The sequence below is a fragment of the Bubalus kerabau genome, chromosome 4 (genome assembly GCF_029407905.1).
Source record: "Bubalus kerabau isolate K-KA32 ecotype Philippines breed swamp buffalo chromosome 4, PCC_UOA_SB_1v2, whole genome shotgun sequence".
Classification (NCBI taxonomy): domain Eukaryota; kingdom Metazoa; phylum Chordata; class Mammalia; order Artiodactyla; family Bovidae; genus Bubalus; species Bubalus kerabau.
In genome coordinates, this window is record NC_073627.1 from 12,314,536 (window position 1) to 12,336,910 (window position 22,375).

A 22,375-nucleotide genomic window follows, 5' to 3' on the forward strand; every position below is an offset into this window, starting at 1 on the left:
AAGAAGGCTGAGCGCCAAAGAATTGATGCTTTTGAACTGTGGTGTTGGAGAAGACTCTTGAGAGTCCCTTGGACTGCAAGGAGATCCAACCAGTCCATTCTAAAGGAGATCAGCCCTGGGTGTTCTTTGGAAGGACTGAAGCTAAAGCTGAAACTCCAGTACTTTGGCCACCTCATGCGAAGAGTTGACTCATTGGAAAAGACTCTGATGCTGGGAGGGGTTGGGGGCAGGAGGAGAAGGGGACGACAGAGGATGAGATGGCTGGATGGCATCACTGACTCAATGGACGTGAGTCTCAGTGAACTCCGGGAGTTGGTGATGGACAGGGAGGCCTGGCGTGCTGCAATTCATGGGGTCGCAAAGAGTCGGACACGACTGAGCGACTGATCTGATCTGATCTCTGATCCTATATGCCATGAGTAGAAAGTATAGGGTCCCATGAGAGCTGGTAAAGGTAGGGTGACTGTAGTTTGTCATCCAAACCAGGACATTTAGGGAATGTAAGAAAGCACTGTTAATAACATGTTCAGGCAGAAGGCGCAGCCCAGGCTGCCCCAGGAAACCAGGATACCCAGTCACCCGTGGAGACCTAATCCAGCCCACCACAAGCCCTCTCTGGCCAGCTTGCTCCCAGTTTTGGAGCAGCCCTCACCTGCAGCTATAGATGGCACAGCCTAGACACCACAACAGCACGTTTCTCCAAAGCTGGACCAAATCACGCTTTTTCACAAGACCATGTCACTGCCTCCATGCTGGCACCAGCAAGCTGGAAATAAGCCCCTGGGTGTGGTTAACACAGTGGCTAATAACTCAGGCCTTGGGACTTCCTAGGTGGTCCAATGGTTAAGACTCCATGCTTCCACTGCAGGGGGCACTGGTTCCATCCCTGGTTGGGGAACTAAGATCCTGCATGCCACAAGGCACAGCCAAAAACTAAAAAATACTAATAAATGCAAAAAAAAAAAAAAAAGGAACAACTTAGGCCTTGAGGACATGGGTCCCTCATTTCTCAGCACTGAGAATACTTGGGGGCTCCAGACTACTGAGCCTGAACATTAGACCTTTAAAGATCCCCCACCTCCCAGGTGATTCTGATGTAGCAAAATTTGGGAATCTGCTGGTTTGAATCCACGTACTGTCACTTGTTAGCTGTGTAGCCTTGCCTTGGCCTCAGCTTCCTTATCTGTAAAATGGGGCAATAGGTGTGTTGTAGGTATTGAGTTAAAATGTGTGAAGTGCTTAGAACAGGGTTTGGCCTTTAGGAAGTATGCTATGACAGCCATTGTTATTACAATAATTATTCTAATTAATACTAAAACACTTAAGAGCCTTCTAAAGGTTCCAAAAGCCATAAGATCCCTAAGGACATTTTTGGAAATGATTTGTAAATGATTCCAAATGAGTCCAAAAACATTTTTGGAATGGGAGGGTGTTTGCCTTCTATCTTTGTAATCAAAGTTTTAGCCTGTTGAGAAAGTCCTGACTTAAAGGCAGCAGCCCCAAGGGTGGAGCCCATGATAAAAAATTTTTTTAAATTAAAATCCTTCTCTGTGGGTCACCCCTCCACATTTTTCAGTTACTTTCTGTGCTGGGGGTACATGCAACCATGAATGATGTCGATTTGCAGAAAGCTAGGAAGTATAGACTGGGGAAAATGTTTCTGCTATGTGAAAAGTCACAAAATGAAATGTTTTGTTACATAGTGTTTATATAAAATTGAATGATTCTTTTTTGTAAAACCTTACAAATAAGTATGTCCATTTATAATATATACTGAAAGGCTATACAAAGAAATATTAAGAGCAGTTATGTGTGCAATAGAATTAAAAGTGTTTACCTTCAAAATAATGTTTCAGAATAATGTTATTTTTAAATGTAATAAGCAAATATAATTTTAAATATATGTATGTCAGAAAGAAAAGGCAGAAAGGAAATACATAAAATGGAAACAGTTTATGGAAAACCTGGACTGTGAACTGATGAGTAATTTTGATTTTTTTTCCTTCATTCTTTTTGACATTTTCCAATTTCCTCCAACAAATATTTATTACTTTAATTTTTAAAATTTAAGAAAAGTTGTCAAATACTATGTGATACTGTTTAAAATGTCAAATAATACTTCTGGGATTATAATGCAGGGAGGGTGGTGGTCCATGCCCTTGGAGCAGATGGTCCAAATGTTGGGCTGTTTCTTCTGACATTCAGATCAGCATTTCTACATAGCATGTTTACAGTGTCTTTCTTTACTCTTTAAAAATCAGCTTACGTTCTGATCCACTGACATCTCCTGTGAAGAATGAGACATGCCATTCTGACCTTGCCTTCCCATCCCAAGTGTAAACTTTTCATTTGGAAAATAAACAATTTAAATTATTCAAAAAAAAAGAAATCCACTTTTGAGGCTCAGGCACATATGCTGTGTTTTCCATGAAGCCTTTTTAATCACCCTAGATGAAATGTATTCTTATAGCAGCTTGTTAATAAAAACAGCCTTTATTGAGTGCTTATTGTGTGCCTGGCACTAGTTGATTTGACACTTAAAAAACATCTCTTGTTTGTTTGTTTTAGTCGTTAAGTCATATCCAGGGCTTCCCTGGTGGCTCAGTAGTGAAGAACCTGCCTGCCAATGCAGGAGACGCTGGTTGGATCTCTGCATCAGTAAGATCCCCTGGAGAAGGAAATAACAACACACTCCAGTATTCTTGTCTGGGAAATCCCTTGGACAGAGGAGTCTGGCAGGCTGTGGTCTACGGGGTTGCAAAAGAGTCGGACACGACTGAGTGACTAAACAACAACTACAAGTCATGTCGGACTCTTTTGAGACCCCATGGACTGCAGCCTCACCAGGCTCCTCTGTCCGTGGTATTTCCCAGGCTAAAATACTGGAATGCATTGCTATTTCCTTCCCCAGGAGACCTTCCTGACCCAGGGATCGAACCTGTGTCTCTTGCATTGGCAGGCGGATTCTTTACCATTGAGCCGCCAGGGAACCCCATAATAGTGCTACAAAACAGAAACTATTACTTTCCCTATTTTACACATGAAACTGGGGCTGGGGTACATTCAACACCTCTCCCAGGACCTCAGGACACAGAAACACCAGAGTGAGGATTTGAACTTTGGTCTTTGTGACTCCCAGGGGCCCAAGGAGATTCTCATGCCTCCCAAGTCCTGGCCTGAGACACGCTGGTTGGACTCTGACCCAGCCCAGGCCAGCAGGGAGATCTTGAGGACAGCTATTTAACTGTTCTCTGCCTCAAGTTTCTTACTGGTAAAATGGATCTAAAACAGGATCCTTAACGGAGGTTATTAGGAGGATTAAAGGAGTTAATTCTCATGAAAGGGACTTGGCTCTCCACAAACATTCACTCTCAGGATTGCAGTATTTTAGTTACTGAAACAGTCTCTAATCCCCTCTATTAAAGGCAGAGGCAATGGCTGGGTTAGCCTTGGCTCCCCCAGGACCTCATGCTCGCTGAGAACCTGAGAATCATTGGTGAGATGTGCATATTATATAAAATAGTAAGTGGGGAATTTATAAAGAGACAGTGGTTATATTATTTGTGTTTTCATAAAAAGTAGAATCTTATTGTAGGCAATGCTATTAAAATAAAAGGTTACAAAATTCCGTTTGTGTATTTTTGATTGGCTAACAAATTTTTTTTCAATATTGACTCTATCATAAAAGCTTTCCTTTTTTCCCTCTTTTTTCTTTTGGAACACTCTTTCTGCCCTGGGCATAGACCATATCTCAGTGATTTTACTTCTGGGTCTTGAGAGAGGAAGAAGAGGCTCACATAAGTGATCTTGTGACCCGGGAAAGACACTGGCTTTTGTCCCTTCTCACAAGAGCAGTGGATCGTAGTGTCTGGCCCAGGGAAGACTTGGAGCTCATGGCCTGTGTTGCAAGCCAGGCCCAACTGAGTCAGAGGCACATTTCCTTCCAACTCCATCACTCCTCATCTTGCTCCCGATTCTAGGGTCCCCAGACAGCTCTTCAGCCCCCTCCACAGACAGCCTCCAGAGTTGGAAGGAAAGGTCTGGGAGTGATGGATCCACTTCTGTTCCCTTTCTTTTGTGTTTCCTTATGAGCTGGCTCTTCAAGGCTGAGGATAGGCAAAAATTCTCAATTCTGAAAGAAGTGTGGATAGTGGGTGAACTTTATTTACTAAGAGACATCTTTTACCATATCCCCCTGCTACTCAGGGGTCACCCCCGTTCTTTTAAAAAATACTTATTTACTCATTTTTGGCTATGCTGGGTCTTTGTTGCTGTGCAGGCGTTTTTGTGGTTGCGGCAAGCGGGGACTGCTCTCTAGTTGGGGGGTGCAGGCTTCTCACTGCGATCGTTTCTCTTATTTCGGAGCACAGGCTTTAGGCAGGCTGGCTCAGTTGTTGCGGCTCCCAGGCTCCAGAGCACAGGCTCAATATTTGTGATGCAAGAACTTAGTTGCCCCTCGGCATGTGGGATCTTCCTGGATCAGGAATCAAACCTGTGTCTCCTACATTGGAAGGTGGATTCCTTACCACTGAGCCACTAGGGAGGCCTTAAAAAAATGGAATAACGTTTGTTTCTGCATCTCTAAACCTTACTTGCTCAATCTTACTTACTTGTAAAAAAAAATTAGTACATAAAATAGAAAGATGTGCAATAGGAGGTGAAATTGCATACGCAAACACTGCCATATCTTTAGACGGTGGGATGGGCAGAGAGGGAGGCAGGTTCATTCGGGTTCTTGCAGCCTGTGTCTCTGACTGTGGGTGATGTTACTTCTCTTTCTCTCTTCTCACTTTGCTGTCAACAAAACATCTGACCTGCAGAGGGGGGTGGCTTGGAGTCTGCTAAAAACAGAGTAATGATGCTCAGACAAAAAGCAAAGTACTTTATATCTATTTTGGTTTCTTTTAAGCTAAGCACAGATTTCTCTGGAAAGGAGAGGAGCTGGCCTATCTCCCTGCATGGAAAACAATAACTCAGCGAAGCACCCGGTTTTCTCAAGTTGCTTGACCTCCAGGCTTGCTTCTGATTCTTGATGACAAAACACATTCAGTGCCCTTGATTGATTTAGCAGAGGAACTGCAATATTGGAGGATGGAACGCAGGCTATCCTGCTGCAAATGGAATACCTCGGCTGTGATGGTCTTGTGTTTTGAGAGAAGATGAGCCAGCCGCTGAGCTTGGAGGCTGTGAAACCCAGCCTCCTTGGTTCTTCCTGGGCAACGTGCTGTGTTCCCAAGGCATCTATTCAGACTCTCTCCTTGCCCTGGCTGTTCTCCCAAATTTGCCCCTAGATTTACCCCTGACCTGTGTTGTATTTGACCCACACACTCAGGTTTTATTTATATTTGTTCTTCGTTCATTTTGCAGTTTCTTTGGCCTCTGGTTGCCAAATAATCTGAGATTTAGGGTTTTAAGGGGTCTTCTGCTCCGCCTTCATATTATAAGACAAGATCCCTCGTTTCTGGGCTTCCCAGGTGGTGCTAGTGGTAAAGAACCCACCTGCCAATGCTGGAGACATAAGGGACACGAATTCAATCCCTGAATCGGAAAGATCCCCTGAGGGGGAAATGGCAACCTATTCTAGCATTCTTGCCTGGAGAATCCATGGACAGAGGAGGAGTCTGGTGGGCTACAGTCTATAGGGTCGCCAAGAGTCGGACATGACTGAAGCAACTTGGCACATAGCACTCCCCTTTCTGTACCTGAAGGTCAAAGGTTATTGTTTGTTTCACATCAGTGGTGGTGGTGGTGATTTAGTTGCTACGTTTCACATCAGAGCTGGTCCTAAAAGCCCTTTCTCTCTCCCAGTTCCACAGTGCAGCTTGATGTTCACTCCCAGCGGGATATCATCAACACCCTCTCCCCTTCCACAGATCGAATCAAATCAGGTTTCACACATTTTTTGAGATTTGTAGAACTTGTTTTCATGATTAAAGTATCTTATTTAGAGGCTTTGTGGCAAGCAGGAGATGTCCTTGCTTGTAAGGAACTGGAGACATTGGGAACCCAAACTGCAGGCCCAAGCGGCCGCGGATCACACACCGCGCTAATGAGATCACCCAGGTGAGAAATGTTAGCCCTTGAATTTCCAGCCTGTCGTTAGTCATTGACGTTCCCTGCCTTCCAGAAACCTGGAGTCAAGCTTCCAAATGCTTATCTGGGACTCGAATAGAGTCACGACAACACTGGGAAGAGGTTTCTTTTAAATGTCTTTTAAATGTGAAATGATTCAAGCCCCTTCTTGAACCTTCAGGTTGGGAGCTGGGCTTTCACCAGCCCCTTTCTGGTTTTTACATGAATAACAGAATTTTGATGCTGAAGTGTCCTTGGAGGTTCACCTTTAAGTTTCTCTTGCCTGGGACTTCCCTGGTGGTCCAGTGATTAAGACTATGTTTCCAAAGCAAGGGATGTGGATTCGATCCCTCGTGGAGGAACTAAAATCCTGCAAGCTGTGAGGCCAAAAAATAAAAGTTTTCTTGTCTCAGATGTGAATACTGTGGACAGAGGAGGGCAGAGACTGGAAATTCTGTAGGAATTGGTGGTGGGCTGGGGACAGAATGTATGTATCAAATCCTCAGTCCAGTACATGGACCCCAAATGTCTCTAGGTTCTGGGGTCACATTTGTAAAACACTAGAGGGTGTTTCGTTATGTAGTTCGGGGGAGAGGGTGAGTCTTGTTCTGATGTAATAGATGAAAGATTGGATAATTGTTTCATTTATTTGGGGCTTCCCAGGTGGCACTAGTGGTAAAGAACCCACCTGCCAATGCAGCAGACGTAAAAAACAGGGGATCCTGTGGAAGATCCCTGGAGGAGGGCATGGCAACCCACCCCAATTCAGTACAAGCAGTTATTGAGGGTCCACCGCTAGGCTGGAATGGAATCACTGGAGGAGACTATTGCCTGATATCCTTAGTGAGAATATTGTCCAGTGTCCCCACATCTGACTGATTTTAAATTATTATCAGGGTTATCTGATTAAAAAATAGAGATTCTGAATCTCTGTCCTCCCTCTCCCCATGATTCAGTATGTCTGAGCTGGGACTCAGGCAAATTAATTTTAAAATCATTTCCCAGGTAATTCTGACAACCTGCCACGTTTGGGTTCCACAGGCTCCACTACTACCTTCGCTTAGTATGTCAGACAGGCTGCGTGGATTTCCCCAGGTGACATACTTCATAGGTCAGGAAATTCCCACACAGATTAAGTGGCTTTCCCATGTCACAGGCTTCCCTGGTAGCTCAGTTGGTAAAGAATCCGCCTGCAATGCAGGAGACCCCAGTCGATTCTTGAGTCCGGAAGACCCGCTGGAGAAGGGATAGGCTACCCACTTACAGTATTCTTGGGCTTCCCTTGTGGCTCAGCTTGTAAAGAGTCAGCCCGCAATGCAGGAGACCTGGATTCAATCCCTGGGTTGGGAAGATCCCCTGGAGAAACGGAAAGGCTACCCACTCCAATATTCTGGCCCGGAGAATTCCATGGACTGTAGTCCATGGGGTTGCAAAGAGTCGGACATGACTGAGTGACTTTCACTGATGCCCATGTCACAGGGCTAGTTGGGAATGAATGGGCTTATTGCTGCCACTCTCCTGTAGCTGAGGCTTCCTGAAAGAGTGCCTGGGGACCTTGGCCTTCACTGTTGTATGCTGCAGGTGACAGGCAGAGCTGGAGTTACACTGCCCTTAGGTGAGAGTGGGATCTTCTCAGGACCCTGCAGTCCTGAAGCCTCTGCTGATGACAGTGGGGGACATTTTGCCAACATTGAGAGCAAGGAAAAAGGAAGATATTGTGTTCTGGTGAATTTGCCTTGAGTTTTCATGGGAGAATGGGGCTCATGAGGATGTAATAACTGAACAAATGTTTAGAATGGTAATGTTTTAATCCAAGAATTTTAATTAAATGCCTGCTATGTGCTAGGTGAGAATGATTTTGGATTGCACTATTTACTCAGATGTTGAAAGGAACACAAATGCTGTTTGGATTTTGGTTAAATCAGTTCTCTTTAAAAAATTATTATTATTATTATTTTATGTGGACCATTTTTAAAGTCTTTATTGAATTTGTTACAATATTGTTTCTGTTGTTTATGTTCTGGTATTTTGGCCATTTGGCATGTGACTCTTAGCTCCCTAACCATGGATTGAACTTGCACCCCCTCCATTGGAAGACAAAATCTTAACCACTAGACCGCCAGGGAAATACCTGCCCTCAGGATTTTGATATGGACTTCGACATCGTGTCAAAGCCCTAGGAAACCATACTGAGAAAGAGGGTCTCTTTGAGAGCCTGATTCTTTTAGATTAACAAAGCACACAGGGCTGCTGGATTTCCCTCTAGTGTACACCCATCATTGCTGGCATTGTATTGGACACTCACCATATACCAGACTCCTACACAGGTTAATTTTACCCTTCAAGGTGGGTATTATATTAACTCAGATTATAGTTGAAGAAAGTGAGGCTGAACTAGTTAAGGAATGGACCAAGGTTGTCACAGGCATGGAAAGTGATACAGTTGAGATGCAGATACAGGTGGGCCTTACCTCAAAGCCTAAATGCAGAGGGGAAGACCAGCCTCCCTGCCAATCTTCCTGCTCCCTCCCCATACTTTATCTAATGGTTACATGTGTGTCTCACTAGGCACTATGTTTATTGAAGACAGGCATTGCATGCTGCTTGGGGTTTATATTCCCTTTGCATGGACACATTCTCACACACTCTAAACACCCAATGTTTACGGAATAGAGCAATAAAGTAGTGCAGGAGGCGATCCACGCATAGAGATCTATAGCTTTTAGTTGTTTGTAAGTAACGCTACATGCAAGTAAGAATAAACCGCTCAGAAAATAAATGGATTAAACAAAAAATTACAATTGTCAAAATTAATTTTTTCGCTCAGTGTTCCTTAAAAATAAAAAAGAATCTGATTGATACTGTGGAGGATAGAACGTCTCCTCCCAACCGCGCGTCCGATACTATATTCCTTTGTAATATTATCAATGATTCTTTCGGAAGAATTTTGCTTTTTCAAAATGTGGAAAAAACAAGGGGTCGATTCCTTTAATTTCAGAAGGATGTAGGTCTACTTGTAATAATAAAGTTTTTTCAAAATTAATTAAGTTTCATTTATAGGACTGACTTTGATGTGACGCATCTATTGAACGAAAAGCCATAAACTAGCAAGCTGAATTGTGGTAACGATGGTAACAGGGGGGCGGAGACTTCTCTCGTTGCCTCTTGGGAAGCGCGGCCAGAACGTTCTGAAGAAGTTTGGCTTGTTACCCACGCCGTAGATCGCGCTGCATGCTGGGTCTTGGCAATATGGCGTCCTCCTTGATGTGCTGATGAGCGGAGTTTCACTGTAGCTTGAAACCAGAGGGCAAAACTCCCTAAACCCAATAAGCCCACATTACCCGTCTTTTCCGCGGCTCTGTGTAGCCTGTCTCTCAAGACTCGTTCTCAGACGGGCGAGAGCCATAGGGCTGGAGGCCAGAACCGGCCAGGCCGCGCGGACCCAGGGCTGAGGAGCCGGCTGCGGGCGAGCACGATGGGCCGGTCCTGGCTCTGGTTGCAGCAGCTTCGGCAAGTGCGCGACCCGCAGGGCTGAGAGTGGCTGCAGGAGACCTCAGGAGCTCTGAACCTCATCCCCTCGGCCGAAGACCTCAGCCCAGTCGGCGAACCGGCACCAAGAGCGGGCGGCCTGCCTGTCCTCGGATCGGCTGAGACGTTGGAGGCCGAGAGCAGGGTCATCGTGAGGCCTGGAGTCTCGCACGCCTTTGACAGCTCCGCTCGCAGCCCCTCTGGGAACTGACGGCCTCAGAAGCAGCCGGTGGCTTGGGAACTGGGGGCGTGTGTGTGTCTGTGAGGAGCCTCTTGGTTCCCTCATTTCCCACCCTTCTTCCCACCCCCTCCGACTTCCCGCGCAGAGTTAGAAGAATCTCAGACTTTTTGCCTGAGTGAGGGTCTCCACACTCTCTCCACCCATTTCTTTTTCTACTTCCCCCTTTTCTGTTTCTTATTTCACCCATTCTGGTACACACTAGTTTTCAAGGCTGGAGGTTCTCGAGCGTTTGCTGCCCAGGACTCCCCCACCCCCTCCCCCGCTCATGGAGTCCGAGATGCTGCAGTCGCCTCTCTTGGGACTCGGGGAGGAAGATGAAGCTGACCTTACAGACTGGAACTTGCCTTTGGCTTTTATGAAAAAGAGGCACTGTGAGAAAATCGAAGGCTCCAAATCCTTAGCTCAGAGCTGGAGGATGAAGGATCGGGTAAGTGGATAGCGCCTGCGCCCCTTGGACCTGGGTAGTTTTTTCAAGAAAGTTCAGAGCCAGAAGTATGTCCTTGGTAGAGCGGCGATATTCTTTCCCAGACACATGTTGCCTGTCAACTAAAAAGCACAAATCATTTCAGACTCCAGTTTTGGTTGTAAATGGAAAAGGCTGTTTTGGTTAGTAGTTATTCACTGGATAGTGTTAATTAGATTCAAAGGAAGTTCTAATTCAGACAATGAAAGTTACACAAGTTAGAAAATACAGCGTTGCAAGTATTTGCATGCTTTTTTGGATATACTTAGTACTGTTAACACTTAGAGGAAAGACAACGTGGGATGTAATATTTGTTCCCACGTGGTAGGTCTACTTTTAGTGGCTAGATTACTTTTTTTTTTTTTTTTGGTCCAAGCTAGGTGGAATGCAGAAGTCTAATATAGTATGCTAGGAAACAAGATTACTGGCAAATGTTCAGCTAGTAACAAATTAATGCAAAGTTATTTTAAAGTTACAATGAACTTTACCAAAGCCTTCTAAGCAATTTGTCTTGAATCTAGGCTTTGCTCCTTTTATGTCATGTCCTGTTACTATTACTTGGAGGCAAAATTTCTCTAATAGTAGAGTATGAGGGGTTGGAACTTGGGTCTAGTAGTGGTTCCTTATGGTGTTGAAATGTGGATAGTGACCCAGGCTGCTAGGAAAGAAAGTCAATTTTGTTCAACCACCATCTATTTCCTGGTCTCCAGAGCAAAAGGGTGGGACTGTGTCACCCATACATATTTATAATTTGTCTTTTTGTGTTTTGTTTTCTGCTTCAAGACTGTCTTTATTTATTTGAACTTTTTAGCCTAAGAAGGGTAGTTGGTATTATCATGTAGTGTGCTTGCTCTGGGCTGATGGATATGTTTATATAAGATGGTTGTTTTCAGTATATGATGTTGAACATATATACGATTACCCTTATGGTAATTTTAGTTATTCAGTCACTAGTAACTAGTGCTTCAGTTGTTATTTGGCATACCTTCAAAAGGTTTGGAGAAGGAAATGACACTCCATTATTCTTGCCTGGAAAATCCCGTGGACAGAGGAGCCTGGTGGGCTACAGCCCATGAGATTGCAGTCAGACAGGACTGAGCTACTGAGCATGCTCAAAAGGTCAGGAAAATCTGTTTCATCCAAAAGTAGTTTAGGGAGTAACAGAGATGGTCATTGGAAAAGATTGTGTAAAGTCTGTCTTATTCCTCTTTGGTACTAATTACGTGGTTTAAAGCTTTTGTGGTTGCTGTCCATATATGAAAAGATTTATTCTAAAAAGTAACTGAAATCTTTTTTCATTCTAATTGAAGGGCTTTTTTTCTTTTGAAATGTAGTTTTCTTAAACTGTTAAACAGGTTTAAACCATACTTAAACTGTTCAAAACTGATAAATGGATTTATTTTTGACCTTTTCTTTAAAACAACTTGTGAATGATCAACATTCCCTGATAAGCTCCTCATAGGTTATTAATAGGAAGAAAAGTTTTGGGAGTCTGAGTAGTTACTGAGATTGTGACTTAGAGCTAGCTGAGAAAGGATCCAGCCTTTGCAAGTTGTTTAATAAAGAAAAAATATCAGCAGCTAACATTTTTAGTTGTTTCTGAGAACTTGGCATCTGGCCATCCTTATAGTCTCTTTTCCCTGGTTAGACCCTGAGGGGGTTTTTCAGTACATTCTACTAGGACGAAGGGTGCAAATCCAAATGATGCTGAGAGTTGAGAGGTAGTATAAAAAAGCCAGGTAGAAGGAGAATAACGGCGCAGATTCAGAGACAAATGGCAACTGAGGTTTGGCTCGTTTCTGACTTTCTGGAGGGTGGGATCAGTGGGGCTCCGAAGAGCACAGGGTGCAGCTCAAGGGGCAGCTGAGCCTGGCCAGGTCTCCCTTTCTCTTTCTTTTCTTTGAGAAGCCAGAAAACTTTTTTTTTTTATGTGAAGTTTTCCAATTTTAAAATATTGGAACGACTTCAAATATTATAAACCATGAAGCAGTGTATCTGTGGGGCTGGCTCTGGCCAAGTGGTACCTATATGTGATTTCAAGATTCTAGGACTGTTGAGCACATGGGCATCCAGGCCAGACTGTTTCCCTGTGCTGGGGTGGTCTCCAGCAGTCTGATGGTGCAGCGTTGTCATAAAGCAGCAGGTGTGGGTCCAGTTGTCCTGTATGCGGACCAATGTAGACCACTTCTGGTGCACCATCGATTGCCCTAAATGCAGACTCAATCATTGCTTTTTCCTGTGATCCGCAGGCAAGTCCACATACTTTTACTATATATGTGTAAGCAGTTTCTTGCTGGTGTCCTATTTAGTGGAGTTGTTAAGTGTTCCTAAAATCGACAACTTTACCAAAGTTGAGTAACAACTCCAAGTTTTCTGCCGCTCGGTATTTGGCATCCTCACAGAATTACAGTACACTCTTGTTTGGAATTCCTGCAATCTTGGTGTTAAATCATTTCTGGTTTTCAGATGCCACTATTGTTGCATTTTAATTACTAAGTTACTGTTAGTTCTGTACTGTTATTATCAAATTATCAAGTTGGTTTTTTAGTTACTTCTGTGTGTAGTAAATGTGTATATGCATCGATGGCATTTTTGATTTGTGATTTTCAAATAACTAGACATATGAATTACAGTTCAAAAATGAATCATTCATGGACCTATGGCTAAAACAGATTTGTGTAGAACTCCCCCATTTGGGTTTTACTGTGATACTTCATCGTTATCACAGAGTTCATTTTCTAGAAAGTGGGCATGTGGATGTAATTGGTCTCAGATGAATCTTTACCTTGCATGTGTGGGATGGAGTCCGGGAACATGAGAGCTACTGCTCTGAAAGAAAACCATCAGCAGACACACTGTACCTGCAAGTGTGCAAGAGATACAGCTATAAAATGATGACACCATTTCCCAAACCAGTCTTTAGACTTAGTCACCTTGCTTTGTAGCCAAACTTGAATGAACCATGGAGGAAGCTGAGTAGATTACATTAAACTGTTATGTGGACAGTCAAATATTTAGGTTGTCTTTGTAGCAAGGCTATGTAGTAATACTTTACAACTCTTTCTTACTCCCTGTTTCCTCACTTTGAATCCTCTCAATCTATTCCATTTAGACTCCCTTCATGCCACTCAGGCCGTCCTTCTGCATGGTGATTATTTGTTGCTAAACCTAAATGTCACTTCTCTGTCCCTATCTTTTCAACTTCTTGGCAGCATTCCAGGGTGGACCACTCCCTCCTTCATAAAGCTTTTCCCTCACTTGCATCTATGTCTTCCTGAAACTCCAGGTTTTCCTCTGAGGTCACTAATTGGTCCTCCTCAGACTCCTTTGTGGTTGACAGCAGAGTGTGTAGCACCTGGGAACTTGATCTTGGAGATCTTTTTATTCTGTATGCTCCTTGCTAGCTGACCTCATCTAGTCTCATGGTTTTATGTGCCGTCTACATGCCTTGACTCCTGTCTCAGGTACCTGGCTGCCTGCTTTGCCTTGGTTTTCTCCATCACAACACGCTGCCTTCACCACCCACTCAGTTGTTTCAAGCTGTACATCTGGAATTTATTCGTAATTAGATTCGTAATTATTTCCTCTTCCTCTCCTCTTTGTACAATCCGTTTCATCAGTAGGACCTGTCAGCTTTGCCTCCAGAGTGTATTCTGTATTGGACTACCTCATTTTGTCTCCACTGCTGTGAGCCCAGTCCAGGCAATTACCATGTTTCATCTGGACAGCTAGAATCATGTCTTGACTGGTCTCCTTGTGTCTTCTCTTGCCCTACAATTTATCTTAAAATTTTTTTTTTCATTTATTTTTGGTTGCGCTGGATCTTCTTTGCTGTGTGCAGGGCTGGTTGTGATGAGCAGGGGCTACTCTTTGTTGCGGTGCACAGGCTTCTCATTGTGATGTCTTCTCTTGTTGGGGCACACAGGCTCTAGGCATTCAGGCTTCAGTATTGCGATGCAGCATGTGGAATCTTCTGGACCTGGAATGCAACCGATGTCCCCTGCATTGGCAGGTGGATTCTTAACCACTGGACCACCGGGGAAGTTCGACAACTTATTCTTCACATAGTGGTCAGAGGGATCTTGTTAAAGTGTAAATCAGATCCCATCACTTCCTTACTAGGCCTCTCCCTGGCTTCCTAGTACTTGGAGTAGAACAGAGAAGCCACCCTGGTTCACAAAGCTTCATAATCTGGCCCCGCCTGCCTCTTCTGCTTCTTGAATGGAAAGGCCTGGAATGCTCTTCCATCTCACCTTTGCACGGTTAGCTCCTTCTTGTGGTTTGTAGCCAGCGTCTAGGTCACTTTCTCAGAGATCTTCCCTGATCACCCCATCTTAAGCAGCTCCCCAGTGGCTCATGATCTCTCTTTATGTCTCTGATATTTTTCTTCACACTCCACCCCCAGAAATTAGCTTTTTATCATAAAGCAAAGACCTTGTCTCCACTGTCATAAAGGATGGTGCTTGGTACACAGTAGCGTTTCAGTAAAAATGTACTGATGAGGGCCTTCCCTAATGGCTCAGTGGTGAAGAATCTGCCTGCCAATGCAGGAGATTCGGGTTCGATTCCTGATCTGGAAAGATCCCACATGCCATGGAGCCACAAGCCCGAGCCCCACAACTATGGAGCCTGGGCTCTGGCGCACACAAGTGGCAGCTGCTGGGCCCACGTACTGTAGGGCCTGTGCTCCAAAACAAGAGAGGCCACTGCAGTGAGAAACCCACCCACTGCAACTAGAGAGTAGCCACCTGTGCGCCATAACTAGAGAAAAGCCCAAGCAGCAACGAAGGCCCAAAACAGCCAAAATAAATGAATAAATAAAAAATAAAATTATTTTTAAAAAGTACTGGTGAAAAAATGAATCACTCACAAAGGACTTCCACACAGACTATGTCTTTTAAGACTCAATAGCAGGGATTGTTACTTCCATGTGATTGATGAGGAAACTGAGGCTTGATTAATAGGCTGGCCTGCAGGGACATCGTTTCAGGGCTCCAACAGAAGAAGCGAAATCTGAGAAACAAAGCCCAGGTAAAAAGAAACAACCAAAACTGTATCAGAGTGCCTCCACTCCACGGGAAGACTCCTGCTCAGAGACCAGGGAGTCTGAAACAAAAACATGGGGCAGGTGAGGGGCTGGTGGCGCGGGGGTGCAGACAGTGCACTAGCCCCAGAGTGGTAACGGATGGCGATGCTCATGACGCAGCCCAGCTGTTCTCCCGGTGCGCTCGCCTGGGTTCCTGAAGCGACACTCTTATCATTGTTGGCTTATTGGTCTTTTCCTCATGTTGACAGGGGCATTGATGGTGCAGAGGTGATGGTGGGTGAAATGGCTGGTGCCTGAGCGCGAATCCAGACGGTGGTGTCACACTGGGCTGGTGGTTATTGTTTTCTTCATCACCGTGCACTCGCAGTAAAAAAAGCTTCCAGTTTCACTTCAGAATGCCCTTCATAAGGCATTAAAATGATTAGTTTTCTTAAGTCTTGGCTCTTTATCACACACCTCTTTGATCCTAGGTGTGGTTGTTGGAGGAAGAGCATCTGTGGTTGGCGGGGCCGCCAGCCGCAGCCCTTCCTGGAACACAAGCTGTACCTGGAGGAGGCTGGCAGGCCGGTCAGGCTTGGGTTCTGGCAGATAGTTTCTCAAAGATAAATTGAGTTAGCTTCACTTTAAGGAAAGCAAGTGACAGAATTTGTTGCCAGTGGTAAGATTTAAGCTCTCAAGTGAAAATTCGAGTTTCAGAACACCTGTATTGGCCACTGTGCGGTTCCCAGCTTCCCAGTATGTGAAGATGTTTCGGATGAGGTGATGGGGGTGTTAATGAATACAGTTTGCTCTTATATTGTAGAATGAAATGTGTTTCACACTTGGAACATCTGCATAATTCAGTGAACCAATATTTTCAAGTGACCAATTCATGGTATTATAAAATCATCCTTGGGTAAAAGATCCAAAGTTGGGCCAATGTATTTTATTTTTTTATTTTTTATTTTTTTTTCAAATATTTGCTTGCAGTTTATTTTGGATTTTCTAAATAACATTCACATCTGTAAACAACAGGATGTTGGTTTCAGCCCCAACCCCCAATTCCTTACAAGTGTTTGTTCTCACACATTGGCTAGAACTGCCATTTGTTTTTTAGTCGCTAAGCCGTGTCCAGCCCTGTTGTACTCCATGGACGGTTGCACACTAGACTCCCCATGGGATTTCCCAAGCAAGGATACTGGAGTGGGTTGCCATTTCCTTCTCCAGGGCCAATGTATTTTAACATAATAGAGTGTGAAAAGTCATGGCTGTGGCTTTGGATAGATTACATTTTCTATTCTGTTCAGATAGATTGCAGTAGACCTTTAAGAAACTACCAAATACTGAGTTTTGACATAATATCAAAGACGAATATGTCCAATTATTGGCTATTCTGATACTCCTGTCCTTTCCAACTATATTTCTTTTTTAGTCCATATTTTTCTCACATATGTAGAACAACATATCACAACGGATTGAGTGCCGCATGTGAGAGGTCAGCTGTTTTCTATTAAGGCTGACATTAAAGAGATGTGCAGAAAACAATGTCACTTGTCTAACAATTTTTTGAAAATAGTTATTTTTCATATAAACATTTATTGAAAATGTAATAAGTATAATTTTTAAATAAATTAACAAGGAAATATATTATTCTTTTTTTTTTGGTTTTAGCCTCTAAGATTGAAAATACTGATAAGTGTTACTCATATAAAAAGCTCTTTGAACGTCTTAGTAATCTTTAAGAGTAGTTAGATGTCCTGTTATCAAATGTTTGAGACTTCTTAGTTTAGTTAAAATAAAATGGGCATCAAACTTAAACTAGGAAGAAGGCGTGAGGTATTAGATGGTTGGCCAAAAATAGCAAGCTTGACTAGAAATCAGGTGACAGACTTGAAAGGGATCTGGTACCCTCTTTCCATCCTCTGAGCTTGTGGAGAGCCTTTGCGACTGTGAAGGCATTTGTCTTACGTCTAGCCTTTGGGCAGGGTTAGGGCTTCCCGTTGCCCCAGACTTCTAGATCGTGTCCTGCAGGGAGACACACTGCCACCCACCCAAGATGGCTTCATTCTGTGAGAGGAGGAGAATGGATCCAGGCGGTGAGGGGAGGTAGGTGGTAGAAGGTAGAAACCTTCACTCCAGCTCAGTGGAGGTTTGTTACTCACTCAGTGTGCTGTACCATACCTTGACGTCTGGTGGGACAGACAGATGTCAATACCAGATTATAATACGCGGTGTATTTACAGGGGAGGAGGCCATGGCCTCCTTGAGTGTATTTAAATAAGAAAATTATTTGCATTGAACTGCACTTTTGAAACCTATAAATCAGTCAGGTTGACCCAGCATTAAACTCACTGTTGAGGTATTTGGTGATAGGAGCTGCTTAAGGATTTAAGCAGAGGAATGTCAGACATAGATTTGTGTTTTGAAAGGTCTTTTTGACTGTGGATGGAGTGGAGGGTTTGGAGAGGGGTTACGGTGGAGGTGGGATCACCAGCTGGGGAGGCGAGCAGGGTAATCCAGGTGAGAGCCACCGGGGTTGGGGGAGGAAGGGGTGGAGGACAGGGCGGGCCCTGCTGCTTTGTCAGTCACTCTCTCACTTTGCATTTGAAGTGTATGAACTTTCTATAGGCGTTTGTCATGTGAGACTCAGGAGCTCCAAAGGGACATCTACATAGATATTTTTTCACCTGCTCTAAAAAATGTGCCGTTTTCCATTTTGAACAACATGCTGTGCTGTGGAAGTTTCCTGAAATGGATGAGGATGTTTCTGCCTCATTATCACCTTGTGGAGTTCTAAAGCTAGAGTTCTAACAAAATCCATGTGGCTTATATATAGAGGGTGTCCTCCAGGTGTCTGACTCGGTCTTCTTTTTGTTCAGAAGCCATTAAAGTGCTTTGAGCATCCACCATGCTTGTTTCCGTAGAGCTCAAGGTAGATACTATTTTCTTTTTGTAAGTCTAGTTAAATGCATAGAAAAGGCCATTCCAGTTAAATATATGGCATGATATGTTAATGATTTAATCATGTTCTTGAACCTTAAACTTGCCCAGTACATTCAACTCTGCAGAGAAGGTTGTGCCTTTAAAACAGAAGGGGAGACAGGTCAGGAGAGACAGCCAGCGACAGATGTGCTTTCCAGGTGGATTATTGCGACTAGCTTGTATTTTTTTTTTTTAATATAATTTCACACAGAAAAATCGCAAGAATAGTGTAATGAATTCCAGTGTACCCTTACCCAGATTCACCAGTTTTTACATCTTGCCTCATTTACTCTTCTCTACTTATAAATGAGAATATGTAATTCTTTCCCCCAAATTATTAAAGAGTAAGTTGGGAAAGATAGAAGGTAGGAGGAGAAGGGGGCGACAGAGGATGAGATGGTTGGATGGCATTACCGATTCAGTGGACATGAGTTTGAGCAAACTCTGGGAGATGGTGAAAGACAGGGAAGCCTGGCGTGCTGCAGTCCATGGGCTTGCAGGGGGTTGGACACAACTTACTTGGAGACAGTGCTCTTTTATGCCTTTCTGTGTGTGTCTCCTAAGAACAGAGGACATCATCTTACGTAAACATAGGACAGTTGTAAAACTCAGAACATTTGTCCTTGATATACTGCTATTACTAATCCAGTTCACGTTGAAAGGCTGTGGCTGGTTTGCTCCTTTATCAGCCATTCTACTCTCCCGCATCCAGGTTCATGCACTGCCTAAGAAGTCTCGTCTGTTTCAGCTCAGTCGCTCAGACAGACCTTTGTTAACAAAGTAATGTCTCTGCTTTTTGATATGCTGTCTATGTTGGTCATAACTTTCCTTCCAAGGAGTAAGCGTCTTTTAATTTCATGGCTGCAGTCACCATCTGCAGTGATTTTGGAGCCCAGAAAAATAAAGTCTGACACTGTTTCCACTGTTTCCCCATCTATTTCCCATGAAGTGATGGGACCGGATGCCATGATCTTAGTTTTCTGAATGTTGAGCTTTAAGCCAACTTTTTCACTCTCCTCTTTCACTTTCATCAAGAGGCTCTTTAGTTCTTCTTCAGTTCAGTTCAGTTCAGTAGCTCAGTCCGATTCTTTGCGACCCCATGAATTGCAGCACGCCAGGCCTCCCTGTCCATCACCAACTCCTGGAGTTCACTCAGACTCATGTCCATCGAGTCAGTGATGCCATCCAGCCATCTCATCCTCTGTCATCCCCTTCTCCTCCTGCCCCCAAATCCCTCCCAGCATCAGAGTCTTTTCCAATGAGTCAACTCTTCGCATGAGGTGGCCAAAGTCCTGGAGTTTCAGCTTTAGCATCATTCCTTCCAAAGAACACCCAGGGCTGATCTCCTTTAGAATGGACTGGTTGGATCTCCTTGCAGTCCAAGGGACTCTCAAGAGTCTTCTCCAACACCACAGTTCAAAAGCATCAATTCTTTGGCGTTCAGCTTTCTTCACGGTCCAACTCTCACATCCATACATGACCACTGGAAAAACCATAGCCTTGACTAGACGGACCTTTGTTGGCAAAATAATGTCTCTGCTTTTCAATATGCTGTCTAGGTTGGTTATAACTTTTCTTCCAAGGAGTAAGTGTCTTTTAATTTCATGGCTGCAGTCACCATCTGCAGTGATTTCGGAGCCCAAAAAAACAAAGTCTGACACTGTTTCCACTGTTTCCCCATCTGTTTCCCATGAAGTGTGCCATAAGGGTGGTGTCATCTGCATATCTGAGGTTATTGATATTTCTCCCGGCAATCTTGATTCCAGCTTGTGCTTCATCCAGTCCAGCATTTCTCATGATGTACTCTGCATATAAGTTAAATAAGCAGGGTGACAATATACAGCCTTGATGTACTCCTTTTCCTATTTGGAACCAGTCTGTTGTTCCATGTCCAGTTCTAACTGTTGCTTCCTGACCTGCATACAGGTTTCTCAAGAGGCAGGTCAGATGGTCTGGTATTCCCATCTCTTTCAGAATTTTCCACAGTTTATTGTGATCCACACAGTCAAAGGCTTTGATATAGTCAATAAAGCAGAAAGCCTCCTTTAATCTAAAGGAGTTTCTTAGGCTTTCTTAGAGTTCCTTGACCTTGACATTTTTTTATTGTCATAAAATATATATAATATGAAGTTCATAATTTAAACCATTTTTAAGGCTACAGTTATTAAGTACATTGTTCAGCCATCACCAGCGTCCATGTCCAGAACTTTCTCATATGCCCAAACTGAAGCTCTGTCCCCATTAAACACTAACTCTCCCTCCCCCTCCCCCAGCACCTGGTAACCACCATCCTACTTTCTGTCTCTGAATTTGGTGACCTTGACATTTTAAAAGAATACAGGCAGATATTTTGTGGAACATTCTCAGGTTTCCTATTCCATTGTGGACTGTCCTGATGTTTCCCAGTACTCAGATTCACGTTGCACATTTTGTGTGAGGATGCTGCTGAAGTCATGTGCTTTTTCCCGAGCGTTGTATCAGAAAGCACACCTTGTTGCTTGGTCCCAACCTTATTAATGTTGTTCACTTGGCCCATCCCTGTCATTGCTTATTTTCTTGCCTAGCAAGGCCTCTTCACATTGTCGTCCGTGGCTTTGGACGTACCAGGCTTGAACAATTCCTTAGCTTTTTGGCACAATGAGATGTTCCAGGGTCATCATGTATTTTCCCTGCCTCAGCCCTGGAATCAGCCTTTTCTCCAATGATCCTCAGTTCCTTTTGGTGGAAAACAGAATTCAGATGCGATACCTGGCACCAGGTCTGGCATTGCTACTGATGTGCCATTGTTTGTGGGCCACCTCAGCAGAGATGCTGGGTGGAGGCATCCATGTCTGTCTGGATTTATTGCTTTCTTACTGCTGGCATCATACTGTGATGTACAGAGGTGATTATCACTGGACCCTGTCTCCTCTGTCCCTCTTAACAGGCTTGTTACTTCCTTCCCAGCAGTGAGAACCTGGCTCCTTCGTCCTCACTGAGTCATTTGTTGGCTGGAATGCACAGAGGGGAGTTTGCTAACCCATGGCACTTGGGGAAGCACGCTTATTAACTGAGAGGTTAATATTCACTTACAGTATTGTTTGAGGCAAACTGTATATACAGAAATGCACAAATCCCAACTACCAGTGTATGCTATCCAAAAGCAACCTACAGGGCTTCTCAGTGTTTTGTGGGGAAATAATTGTTCTTATGAGCGCTTTGTACCATTTACATACATGGCACTGAGCCTGGGGTAGTGTGGGATCTGAGGAGACAGAAGATGTGGGTGTGGCCCCTTGAGGAATTTTATCTTATTAGAGAAAAAGGCATCCTTTTACAATGTTAAGTAAAAACACAACACAGTAATTATGTATCCGCACTTGAGTAACAAAGTAGTGATTTAAGGACTTCTGCTTGCTAGACATTTAGGTAGTGTCTGTATGTCCAAGGTACTGGGTGGGTTGAGCCCTGCTTTGTGTGCAGTAGGGGGTCCCTGATGGGGGTGGGGGAAGTGTGTGCAGGTCAGGTCGTGAGGATGCAGGGAGGGGCAAGCGTGGTAGGAAGGAGGGCATGAGGTGACCAAAGTACTGGAGTTTCAGCTTTAGCATCATTCCTTCCAAAGAGCACCCAGGGCTGATCTCCTTCAGAACGGACTGGTTGGATCTCCTTGCAGTCCAAGGGACTCTCAAGAGTCTTCTCCAACACCACAGTTCAAAAGCATCAATTCTTTGGCGTTCAGCTTTCTTCACAGTCCAACTCTCACATCCATACATGACCACTGGAAAAACCATAGCCTTGACTAGACGGACCTTTGTTGGCAAAGTAATGTCTTTGCTTTTGAATATGCTATCTAGGTTGGTCATAACTTTCCTTCCAAGGAATAAGTGTCTTTTAATTTCATGGCTGCAGTCACCATCTGCAGTGATTTTGGAGCCCAGAAAAATAAAGTCTGACACTGTTTCCACTGTTTCCCCATCTACTTCCCATGAAGTGATGGGACCAGATGCCATGATCTTCGTTTTCTGAATGTTGAGCTTTAAGCCAACTTTTTCACTCTCCTCTTTCACCTTCATCAAGAGGCTTT

At 44.0% G+C, this 22,375-nt stretch overlaps 1 protein-coding gene across 1 annotated transcript in view; it reads left to right on the forward strand.

Moving 5' to 3' along the window:
• Positions 1–3,732: 3,732 nt before the first annotated feature.
• RPTOR (regulatory associated protein of MTOR complex 1) overlaps positions 3,733–22,375 on the forward strand; it is a 329,649-nt gene continuing 311,006 nt past the window's right edge. The window contains exons 1-2 of the mRNA XM_055575332.1: positions 3,733–6,063; positions 9,133–10,268. Coding sequence (XP_055431307.1) covers positions 10,107–10,268 — 162 coding nt within the window. The 5' untranslated portion in view covers positions 3,733–6,063; positions 9,133–10,106. The remainder of the gene's footprint in view (positions 6,064–9,132; positions 10,269–22,375) is intronic.